Source organism: Mauremys mutica, chromosome 7 (assembly GCF_020497125.1).
Source record: "Mauremys mutica isolate MM-2020 ecotype Southern chromosome 7, ASM2049712v1, whole genome shotgun sequence".
Classification (NCBI taxonomy): Eukaryota; Metazoa; Chordata; order Testudines; family Geoemydidae; genus Mauremys; species Mauremys mutica.
Window position 1 is genome coordinate 124,620,534 of NC_059078.1, and position 12,574 is coordinate 124,633,107.

The 12,574-nt window shown below is 49.0% G+C and overlaps 1 protein-coding gene across 3 annotated transcripts in view; it reads right to left on the minus strand.

The window, feature by feature from the left end:
• The window catches only part of NEURL1 (neuralized E3 ubiquitin protein ligase 1), a 234,844-nt gene extending 226,522 nt beyond the window's left edge, over positions 1-8,322 (minus strand). For 2 of the 3 annotated variants that reach the window (XR_006581334.1, XR_006581333.1), the window contains exon 1: positions 7,805-8,321. Coding sequence is in view for 1 of the 3 variants with exons in the window: in XM_045025913.1 (XP_044881848.1) it covers positions 7,805-7,889 (85 nt within the window). In the remaining 2 variants the exon portion in view is untranslated. Of the gene's footprint in view, positions 1-7,804 lie in introns of all 3 variants that reach the window. The other variant, XM_045025913.1, reaches the window with a different exon arrangement.
• Positions 8,323-12,574: the final 4,252 nt, after the last annotated feature.

Consider the following 12,574-nt stretch of genomic DNA (forward strand, 5'->3'; position numbering starts at 1 on the left):
GCCTTTTGCTGTCTCCGATCAAAGTGACTTTCAAAAGCAGCCATTCTTGCTCCTGTGCGGTAACAGCATCACCTGATGTTAAGGCCACATGTGACTTTCTGAAAAATCTTTGACACGCTGAACCTGTACCAGTTTCATTGTCAGGCTCCCGGGCTTAAAAAGGGAATGTCAATAAAGTGTTGTAATTAGAGAGCTGGATAATTACAGGCAGTTTAGGGGCTGGAAGTTAGAATTTAGGAGATTAGGAAAAATCTAGTGCCTGGGGGAAGGTCATGCAAACCTAATGACATTTTTTAAAAATACCCACGACCCAAGAAGAATGACCGGAGAGAGAAAAACCAAGGTCCAAGGGCAGAAATAGAGGGACAAGTGAGCCATCAAAGCTGCAGGTCAAGGAGGCTAGCTACTGAATGGAAAGGCCATGTGACACATTCACCTCCATTCTGGTGCTGGTTCCAACTTGTTGACTCCTTGTGGCTCGAAGAAGCATTATCCAGAAGAGAGTCTGATCCTGACAGCAACGGGAGCGGAAGGCACTCAGTGCCTTGCAAGATCAAGCCCCTAAATCCTGCCCTGTGCTGTCCCAGGTGTGCGAAGAGGTGGAGAAGGAGTCACAAAAAAATCGCTGTTCCTTTCCCACATCACACCCTCCTAACATAGATACGGCAGGATGCACCTTTCCTAAACATTCTTCGGAGCTCTAAAAGTGGCACCAGTCATGGCCTCTCCCCACAGCATGCTCTGGGTATCTGATCACTTCCTACAGCCCTAGTCCTAACTTCCACAAGCCACTAACGGCCTTTGTTTTCCATTTAGTTTTATCTAGTGATCCCACAACATGGAGCTGACAGCAGGATATTCATTTCTGTCAACGGCCTACAATTACCGAGACACCTACACCCGCCAGATTATTATCTTTATTCTTCTCTTCTTCTGAGACCCATAAAAATATCTGTGAGGGATAGGAATGTTTCTACACCATAGATACATGTCAATGGACATATACTGGTCTGGCTTGCAATAGCCTCTGTAGTTATGTAAGCTAGGTTAAAATAACTAGTGCTAGCAAGCTTCACACTTCAGGAGAAGGAGTAAATCTACTCCCTCCTTAGTACAGTGTTGCACAATTAGTTATGTTCTGAGGGTTTTAAAAGGCAGCTTCTCCAGCGGCTAGAAGCCAGGGTCTGGAATTCCTGAGTTATAATCACAAGCCTGTTACTTATTCTCTGTGTGACCTTTGGCAAGTCACTGCACTTCTCTGTTTCAATATCCCCTTGTGTAAAATGTGAGTAAGAACAATACCTGCATTACAAGGGTGCCGTGAAGGTGAAATAATGTTTCATACAGTGCTCTGTAGAGGTAAAGCAATATCATTTTGTAAACCCTGAGTAGTCCCACTAAAGCAACTGGACCTCCTCACGTGAGTAAGGACTACCTGTAGGAGTTAGAATCTTAGGCCTTGTCTGCATCTACAGTGCTGCAGGAGCACAGCTGCATCGGTGCAGCTGCGCTGCTCCAGCGCATCCAGTGAAGACGCTCTAAGCCAACAGGAGACAGCTCTCCCATCAGCATAACAAAACCACCTCCACACACGGCGGTAGCTATTACTCCTGAGGGCATTCTGCGCCAAAAAATTAAAAATTCTGCACGTTTTAAAATTCTGCAATTTTATTTGTTAAATAAACGTGGAGGCTCCAGCGTGGCATTGGGGAGCACAGGCCACTGGCTGCACGGAGGTGGGAGATCACTGTCCAGCTTCCCCCCGTTCCCCAGGACACAGACTCAGGGGTTTGGCTGCACCCAACCCTGTCATAACGCAAGGACTGAGCCGGACCCAGAAACGCCCCAGGGCCCTGCCCCTCTGTGCCAGGTGCACCAGGAGTGGGCAGGCAGGCTCAGCAAGGGAGGATCCAAGTGTGGAGAGGGTCAGTGTGGGGGGATCCAGGTGTGCATTGAGAGGGTTCTGTGTGAGGCAATCTGGGTGCAGGCAGCTCAGTGGGGGATCCGGGTGCAAGGGGGATCTGATTGCACAGGGGGTTCTGGGTGCAATAGTAATGGGCCTCTGCAGGGGGGTCCAGGTGGAGGTGGTTGGAGCTCAGCGGGGAGGGTCGGAGGAGGACAGAGCTCGGCAGGGGACTCTGGGTGTCCCAGCTGCTAAGGGAGTGGGGCTCAGTGAGGTGGGGATCGGGATGCAGGTGGCTCGTTGGGCTGGTCTAGGTGCAGAGGGAGTGGGGCTCATCGGGGGGGTTCTGAGTGCAGAGGGGTGACACTCGGTGGGAGGGTCTGGGAATGCGGGAGTCCGGATGAATGGGGATTGGACGGATGGGGGAGCAACTCCCTATACAGGGATCCCCCCCCCTGCAGATGAGGAGCAATGGGTGCAGGAAGTGGCGGGAAGGGAGTATGCAGAGCTTCCTGCAGCCAGGGGAAATCTGAGGGTGGGTCTGAGGGTGGGTCTGAAATCTTGTCCTTCCTAGCAGCTGAGTCCGGCGCAGGGTAGGAGCCACCAGCTGGGTCTTTCCCAGTCCTGCCCCCTGCCCCATAGTGATTTACCGCTCTGTCGGCTGCCCGAGGCACCCAGAACATACTACTGGAGAGGGCCGCATGACCATTCATGTGGCTTCCCTTTGCTTCCCCGTCAGAAAGTCATTTTCTGTGGGGAAGCAAAGAAATCTGAGGGGACATAAATTCTGTGCATGCGCAGTGGCACAGAATTCCCCAGGAGTATAGCTATGTTGGCGGGAGAAGCTCTCCTGCCAACATGGCACTGTCCACACTGGCGCTTATGTCAGTGTAACTTGTGTCACTCAGGGGGGTGGTTTATTAACCCCCTTGAGCAACATAAGTTCTGCTGACATAAGCTGTAGTGTAGACATAGCCTAAATATCAACCTTAAACTCTTCAGGGCAGGGAACATCTTTAATACTTTGTGTATGTACAGCACCTAGCACACTGGGGCTCTGATACTGCTTGGTGCCTCCGGATGCTGCTGCAATATAAATAATCATCATCTGGAATTAGACACTGCTGGAAACAGTATACTGAACTACCAGGATGACTGGTATGTCCCAATAAGACTCAGTGGCTGGAGGAACAGATTTATGATGAGGTACAGGAATGGTACTTTGTATTTATAGAGTGCTATTGATCTGTAGATCTCAAAGCTCTCCACAAAGGTGGCTTAGCACTAGAAGCCTCATTTTACAGATGGGAACACTGAGGTATAGTGTGATAAAGTGACTTGCCCATGGTCACTCAAGGAGCCTATGGCAGAGGTGGGAATAAAACCCAGGTCCCTTGATTCATAGTCCAGTGCCCTAACTGCTGGCCAAGGCTGTCCCACAAAAAGGATTTAATGCCATCTTGGATCTAGGCACTAAACAGTAGCTCTAACCAACAGGATGCACAGCCTGCAAATGAGAGGAGGAAGAGTTCAATATGTCTAGCCTGGCTAAGCAACTAAGGGGACGTGATAACTGTCTACAGATATTTGAAAAGTACAAACAGCAAGGAGGGTGACCAATGAGGGTGATGACTAGGAATAAGGGCATGAAATTAAGAGAAAACTGAATATGAATATCAGACAAAACTTCCAGCCAATGAGATATATTAGACTATAGAATAAATGCCTCCAAGAAGTAGTGGAGGCCCATCTTCTGGCACTTTTCAAGCTAATCTGGCCCTAGTACTAATAAACATACATTAGGCACAAGAATGGATCGGCTGTCCCAGAGGTCTGTTCCATCTGCGGAATCTATGAGAGTAGATACAGCTGGAGTTTCTCCTCTCGGCTTTCTTTCAAACAGCCACACACACCTGGTTGGTAGTTAACAGGAACCATACGAGAGACGAGCAGAGAATGACTCTCATGGACAGTAATAGCTTCTTATTGTCCGTCTGGCTGTGTTAAGTGCAAACTGTCACCAGATGAGCATAATCTGTTGTCCTCCACTAGGGAAGCACAATGGCTATATTATCTCTTATAAGTCCTCGGAATATGGACCGTTCCTGGGTTACAAGTGGAGAGCACGCAGGAATGCTGTAGTTGAGCCCACTTCTAGCTTTCCACCACCCCACCCACGCCCAGAGGAAAATGGTCCTCCTATCGCTGTCTGTGGTTTTAGGATCTCAACATCCAAGGCAAGGTGATCTGGTCAGGTCCTGGATGCCCTCATCTTCCACTGACTTCAAAGGAAGTGCTCAGTACCTTGCAGGTTCACATCATTATCCACAGGAAAGGGAAGGGAAAAAGAAAATTGGCTCAAGCACAGAGGTAGGAGCATATTTTAGGATCTATGGCTGATCTAATACAATTCCTTGAGCTCCTAAAGCATCTTCCACCTGATGCTCTCAAACACTTTGATAAACATAAATGAATTAAGCCACATAATATCCCCATGCGGCAGGCATTATCATCCCTATTTTACAGATGGCGGAAGCAGACCAAATATACCACAGAGAGATGAAGTGACTTGCTCAATGTCACTTAGGCAGTCAGTGGCAGAGATGGGAACAGAATGCAAGTTTCCTGACCCCAGGCCTGTGCTTTAACCACTAGATCACATCTCCCACATTGAAAGCTTCTATGAACATGCCTACTCACTGCTGCCAACTATTTTAGGAGTGACATCATCAGTGCAGAAGAGGGCACTAGTTTACATGGAAGAGGAGGGAGTTTAATTGAAATTCAAATTGAGAATATAACTAAAATGAACTGTCTGGTCTCAGTTTATGGTTTATACATTGTAAGCTCTTCGGGGTGGGGACCATCATGTTTGTGTGTTCATTCAGTGCCTGATATAATGGGGCGCTGAGCTGGCTGAGGTCTCTAGGCAATACTGTGATATAAATGTTAATCAATAATAATAAAATATTCTCCTGGTGTGATGCACAGTCCTGGCATCCATAATTCCAAAGCAGAGGCACTTGCAGAGTGGTTTCCATAGAATAACAATCAGCTCATGCAGGGCGGCAGGGAGGGAGCAAGACAGGTGCGATTTTAAAGTGTGGTTCTGCTCTGAAAGGTGACCGGGCTGCAGGCGCAGTCTGACAAACACACCACCTCAAATGCACTCAGTTTACAAGCAAAAGGATGATTATTCTAGCTGCTCTGGACTGTAAATTAAACCTGACATCTGAGACTCAAGCTGAGTTTTTTCCTCATAGTGCACCATCACCAGTAGCAAAGGTTCTGCAGGCCAAATCAGGCCTCAGGGACACCCGTGCAGCCCTCAATGACAGCTGTAGAACCTCACGGTCTTCAATAGGTTTGCTCAGGACAAACTGTCTGGAAATTTAGCAAACAATTCTATGGGTGATCCACAAAAAGTAAGAGAATCTCACTCATTCTCTCGTAGCCATGTTTGATTTGGCGAGCTAACAGGAGTAAAAAGTAGTCAAAACTGACTTTTGTCTCTCAAGTCAGTAGAGCTGACTCTGAGCACATGCAGAGAGCAGATCCGTTGAGTATGGAGGTGCCATCTTTACAGAGCACAACAGCACTTTTAAGGTCCAAAACTCTAACTTGAGATCCCTGAACCACCAGGCACAGCTCCATACAGTCATATAGTTGTCTCTGCTTTGGCAAGAGTAAGCCAAACTTTATCACTGGCACCAGGTTAAGGGGAGGTCACCTGCATAAAACAGCAGGAGGGTGCTGGTTTGGTGGCTGAAGGTTCTATGTGGTTTCCACAGCAGCTAGTTCTTTCTATCCCTCACAAACTCAAATGTTCAGTCCAAGGTGGGGGGTGGGAGAGGGGGAAGAAGCATATCTTCAATTAAAATACATTTCCCAAAGCGCTAAATGGCAGAGATGTAACAAAACAGTGTGACATTCATACTTTTTGCTGCTATGCCTCCAAACCATTTTACAGCAACCTGTCAGATCTGATCAGACTTGTTTATTCTGCATGTAAATGTAGGACCTGAGGCCGTCTTGTTTCAGAAGACAGAAAAAAAGCACATATTGTCCCTGGCAGTTGCTTGGTTTTTACAACAACGGCAATGCCTTGTTAACTCTTTATTCAAATCAAAGTGATTTTCACTGCTCTGTTACATTACAAAGTGTGAACAATTTTGCTTGTTGCATTGGCATGGATGGCAACTCAGTTAAAATGGAAAATAAATAAAACAAACAAAACATGCCGTGAAAGAAACAAATCAAGTGATTTATAAATAGCATCTTGGAAATCTCACGTAAGCTAATGATAACGGATTAGAAGGCAGTGTCCCTTCTGGCTACAGTTTACAAATTCTTATCTGCTTAAGGTTGCTCTAGAAAGATTTCCAGCTGACCACATTACTCTTAAAGATAAACCCTTCCTGGCAGTTTACAATTGCATACCAACTACTACAGCATTGTGGGTGCCTTCACGTTTGCCTTGATAGGGGATGATTGGTCATTCTTTAGGGTTCAATGGCCCCTGCTTGCCAGTCTAATTTTAAATACAGCAGTTGTCTGCACTGAATTTCTGATCAATTCATCAGTCCATGATAGGACTGTAAACATTCTTGGACATCTTCTAGCAGACCCATTCAAAAAGCCTTGACAATAGCCCTCAGTTCGTGCAACAACTGTTCCAAATTATCCACTGGGGGGGTTGGGGGAGAGAGGAGGGGAAGAATCCTAAGTTCTCACAGAGGTATCAGAAAATCCTCCTATTTAATAAATATAAGTATCATCATCATTAATCCATAGCACCTTTCAACTGTGGAGCTCAAACTCAGTAGAAAGGTGGGTAAACACTAGTTTCCCCATTTTACAGTCTGAACGCAAATTCTTTAGCACATTGCCTGAGGGGAAGAAGCAACAAGTTTTAATGACTGAGAGAATGGCTATGGAAATCGCATCTTTCTTCCGGCATCCATTCTGTATGGGTGGGTCTCTGACATACTCCCTTGACTTCATTCAGCGCCTTGGGATGCGAAAATATGGACACTCAGGAGCCAATTCATGATTCTGCCCTGACTTATGCCCTCTTGGGGGTAGCATGAGGGGAAAGACAGCAAAGAATTAATGCCACTGACCCCCAATCCTGACCACCTTACTCCTGCAAGTCATCCCATTGGATGTGGCCCTGGGAGCGCACCGATGTAGCTCAGAAATGGGATTTTAACATGATGAGTAGGGCTGAGGAAGAATAATAATTCTGGCTCAAACCAGAATAGAAGCCCCAGATATCCTGTCGTTCTCCAAAATGGGGTGATGGTCCATCCCCCCAAAAATGACATTTCTGGGGAAACTAGAAAGACAGCATGTGTCTCAAACATGCTGCCCCTCTCTTTCTTTAAGCCATCCTTCATGCATTATTCCCACTGTAGAGAATTAAAAGACATAGACAAGGCCATCCCTGTCTGAATGAAGGGAAGGTGTGGAGAGGCATGGTGATATAAATGGCAAATTGGGCCTGAATTGTTGGAGTATCAATCATATGCCTTTAGTCACTGGGGTGAGAAAGCTGATTGCCTTGAGTGTCTAACCTTCTGCGAAGTTCATTGGCACCCAAATGGTCTCAGCTACACGTGTCCCTCCCCTCCCCACCCCGCTTGGGCTTCCTGGACCTAAGCCCTGGGAGAGAGTTTGTCGAATAGGTGCATACTAAGACAGGCATGTCATGGGAGCGATCCTTCCTCCTGAGCCTCTTTAGGACATAATGTGAGACTCACTAAAAAAGGAGGAAATGGGTTTAAAGACCAGTAGCTCAGAAACTAACAATCAATGCAACCTCTTGCTCCACCGCCAGCCCCAAGCCACCACGGCTAGCACCCTCCCTAGGCGCAGTCGCCCAGGAGGGGGTACCCCTACCTTTGAGGTGCTGGTGGTGGACCCTGTGGAATCTGCTCTGGTTGCCTCTGGGCAGTGCAGGGATGCTGGAGAAGCTGTTACCCATGGCATCAAAGGCAGAAGAGAGCAAGCCAACAGCTGGACGGCGTCTGTGCGGTGGGGTCTCCCTTCCTGGGGCCCTGCTGCCGGGTGGGTGCCTTGGGGAGCCTGCAGCTCTGCGCTGCCTGAGCTTTTCTCTCCCTCTGCTGCGGCTTCTCCTTTCCTTTGCTGTCACTTTAGAGCTGAAATCCCCTTTTGTCTTCTCTTCCTCCTCCTCATCGATGGGGATTACTTGCTTCCCGGGCTGCCGGGGGAGGGAGCGGCTGCCGGCTTGGCTCCAATGGGGGGGGGGGCTCCGATCTTCCTTAGGCTCTAATCCCCCCTCCCTACGGCTCAGCCTCCGAGTCCTCCCCTGCTTCTCCCTTTGTGTCTCTGCTTCTCTCCGCCGCCCCCGCTTCGCCCCACGGATCGCACCTGGCCGCTGCAGTCCTGCCTCCCGCTCCCCTCCCACCCCCCAGCCCCAGCCGCTCCTCCTCCGCCCCTAGCGAGCCGCTGCCGGGGCATCTTCCCCGAAGAGCCCCTGCATGCTCCCCGCGGCCTGCGGGGGCGGCGGTCTCCCCCCCCCCGCCCCCGCCCGTTGTTATGGTGACAGCTGTCTGTTCATACATGTCGCTAAGGGACCAGGGTCACGTGGGCCGGCCAGATGTGCCACCTCTGGGCTAGACAGCTGGGGCGCTCCCGGCTGCGCTTAGGCTGCTGCCCCCCTGCCCCGCCCAGCGGCGCTTCCCCGGGGCCGCCCGGCAGGAGTAGCCCCATTGCCAACAGGTGCGGGGGGGGAGTGCACGGCCCGGCCGGGCAGGGGCTGCTCCGCGGGAGCGGGCAGGGACTTCAGAGAGAGAGAGAGAGAGAGTGGGTGGCGTGTACACACACACACACTGAACTTACACTGCCTGGGGTGTGTACATACCCAAAGGCAGATCAGATCAGGGAGAGAGGGTGTGTGTGTGTACACCTGTGTGTTTACACACACCCAAGGACAGATGAGTTTAGATAAGGGGTGTGTGTGTGTGCGTGCGCGCGCCCAAGGGCAGGGAATGCAGTGTGTTTGTGTGTACACACCAAAGGACTGGTGAATTCAGGGGGGAGAGAGAGAGAGAGAGTGTACACACCCAAAGGACAGGTGAGTTCAGAGAGAGAGAGAGTGAGTGAGTGTGTGTGAACACCCAAAGGCAGGGAGTTCAAAGTGAGAAAATGTTGGTGTGTGCGTGTGTATGTACACCCAACAGCAGGAAGTTCAGAGAGAGAAGGGGGTAGGAGATGGGGTGTACACCCAAGGGCAGAGAGTTCAGGGTGTCTGCGTATGTATCCACACAGGAGCAGGTGAGGTATGTGTGTACACACACACAAGGGCAGGGAATTCAGAGAACAGACAAGTGTGAGTGTATATAGGAGTTCAGAGAGTATGTGTAGTCACAAGGACAGGAGTTGTGTGTGTACCTCCATACAACTAGGTGAGTTCAGAGTGTGTGTGTGTACACTACAGCAGATGAATTCAGAGGGAGGGGTGCAGTTGCCCATAACAAGAGGCAAGTTCAGAAGGTTTGCGTACAGCATATACATTGTATACACACAATGTTTGTACATTCAGAGAATGTGTGGGGTCTATGTTTAGTGCCATGCACACCTATGACACTTTATAAGCAATAAAAATAACTAATGTACATATGCGAATGTATATTTGTGCTTCTGTAAATATGTGGAGGTGAACGTGTGAAAGTTGGGCCACTGGTGTATATGTACAGTAATTAGGTGTCTCTCTCTGTGAGCATGCATGTTCTCAGGGCTAGTGCTCACACTTTCCAGTTGGTGCCCTACAGTCTGTGTCCCATTCAATTTATCATCATCTTTAAACCTTTTGAGAACAAAGCAGAATACACATTATGTAAAAGAATATGATGGAAACAGAGCTGCGCTGTGCAGAGATATCATCACATTTAGTCGTTTTCAATAAATAACAAATCTACTACCAGGAGGAAAGCAGCTGAAGTTTCAGGTGGCTGCACTGGTTTTTAGGGTAGTGCTGAGCATTTTATACAGCAATTGATGTCTTTCAAACAGGATTTTAGGAAAGGAAGGATGGTCTTATTAAAGCACTGCACTGGAACACAGGAGATTTGAGCTCTAACCCTAATTTTGCCACAGAATTTCTATGTGACTTGCCCTATCTATAAAATGGAGATAATAAATGTTACCCTATTTCACAGAAATGCTGTAGGATAAATTAGCAGTGTCTGTGATATTACAGTGATGAGCACAGTGGGCAGGCCTATGACTACGCATTATACAAATGTTAATTCATCTTCACAAATGGGGAAACAAGTGATTTGCCAAGGCCACCAACAAGTTGATGACAGAGCTAGAAATAAAACCTATGAGTTCCTGGCTTCTAACCCCTTGTTCAAGCCACAAGACCAGACTGTGTTTGATATAGAGATGTAAATATCATTTAAAAAGTTAACCGTTTAAATTATTAAAATTATATCATTTAAACGGTTAACCGATTAAAGGGAGAGGGGCTGGGGTTGCTCTGGCTGGCAAGGCAGGGACTGGGGTCAGCTGGCCATGGGGCTGGGGTTGGGGTCTGGCATGGCCGGGACCGGCACGGCTGGGGCCCAGCCGGCATGGCTGGGGCCAGTGCGGTGGGGCTGGGGGCTGTCCGGAGGGGCTGGGGCTGGTACTGCAGGACCAGAGTCTAGCCGGCATGGCCGGGTCCAGTCTCTGGCCAGCATGGCAGGGCTAGGCTCCAGCTGCCAGGGCCAGGGCCAGCCGGTGTGGCCGGGGCCAGGGTCTGTCCGGCGCGGCAGGGCTGGGGTCCAGACAGCACAGTGCGGACGGGGGTTAACAGTTAAGGTCGGTTAACCGCTAAGCCTAATGCTTACCAGTTATCTGGTTAACATTTTACATCCCTAGTTTGAAAAGGCTGGAGGTACTCCTGATATGCTTTCTGAAATATGTACTTATTTTTTCCACTGGAGTAATAAGAATGTCAGGTCAAGGAACACCAAAGGCAGGTACATTACAGGACCATAACCCAAGGCAAGTCAAACTGATAGACTTCACTATTGGTGTATGGCAAACCCATCATGATGGTGCATTGTCTACATCAGGTCCCAAACTGGATGTGGAATATATGTAACCAGTGCATTAAAACATGCTGAGCCAAATTCGCGCCCGAATAATTAATGAAATATAGATAGCTGTTTCAGATCCCTTCCCTTCTAGTATGTCAAATGGGAAACATTTAGTCTGACTAATGAAGAAAGGATTGAAGTTTGGGTCACAGACAGATTTTCCCTTGAGCTCAATATCTGCTCAGTGCAGAAGGGGTGTCATCAGGGAGTCAGCTATGGTTCCCGGGCTCACTGGGCCATTCTGTACCAGCCCCTGCCTTGGTATGAATTAAAGCAGCCATGGGAATGCTCTAGTCTAACTCATGCTAATGTCATATGAGCTCTAAGGAATCATATGCTACCTGAGGACAAATCTACACTATGGCGCTACATTGGTGCAGCTGTGCCGCTGTAGCACATCTGGTGAAGACACACTATGCTGATGGGAGTGCGCTCTCCCGTCGGCATAATTACTCTACCTCTGTGAGTGGAAGCTACGTCAGCAGGAGAGCATCACCCACCGACATAGTGCTGGTGTAGACAGCACTTAGGTCAGTGTAACTTACGTCACTCAGAGGGTGGCTTTTTCACACCCTTGAGCAACGTAAGTTGCATTGATTTAAGCGGTAGCGTAGACCAGCCCTCAGAGCAGACCACCACACCCACTCCTTCCCCTAGCATATCCCCTTCACTGGGGTGTGGGGTGATTGGCATTGGATCAGCCTCACTGGGTATAGGCCACTGGGGAACTTCTCAGCTGGCCCATTATGGCCAGACTCCAAACAGCACAAAGGAGTTGGCTCAAAGTGTATTTAACTGCAAACCAAAACTTGCTCTACAGTCCTCACGGTTTATCTATCAATATATATACACATATTCATATTCATGTGTATGTAACCCCTCCCTTTGGGGTTTAGAGAGCACGACCCCTTTAAAACCTTGTCCTGAGGCAGAGGAAGTCCCGGCTGTTCCAGGGGGTGGAGACAGAGGAAGAGCTACAGGATAGGTGTGTCTGTAGCTCCAGACGAAAGGGCTACCGGGAGCACACCCTCAGGTACTGAAGCAGCTAAGAACCAGCCCAAAGCCTGGGAGGGGCAGAGCCACAGATCAGGGATGCCCCAGCTCAGGAGCCAGGAGGAGCACTGTGCTGGGGAGGAATCACCCAAGGACAAACCGGAGCTGGATCTAGTATCGCTGTCACCCAGAGCTGTATGGGGTCCTGAGTACCAGGGCTTGTGACCTTGCATTGGGAATAAGGAGGGAGGCTGCAGGTAGCTAAGTGGGGAGGTTGTCACTCTGTGTGGGTTTGCAGAGAGCAGCAAAAGAAAGCCCTGGAGGGGTTTCTTGGGGAAAGTTGACTGGCGCCAAAGATGAGCAGGAGAACCTAAGACCAACTGCTGGGCTGGAACTTTGCCCAGAATGCCTGAACTCTGAGTGAAGATGCATTGCTCAGTGTCAGCCCTTTCACACTGTGGTACCAGTGGGCCTGTGGGGCCTTGTGTTGATGGAACCCTGTTTTACCGCTCCCCCTACTGTCCCCATGTTGTTTTTCTCCATTCATCCCTCTGTAAATAAGTATTCC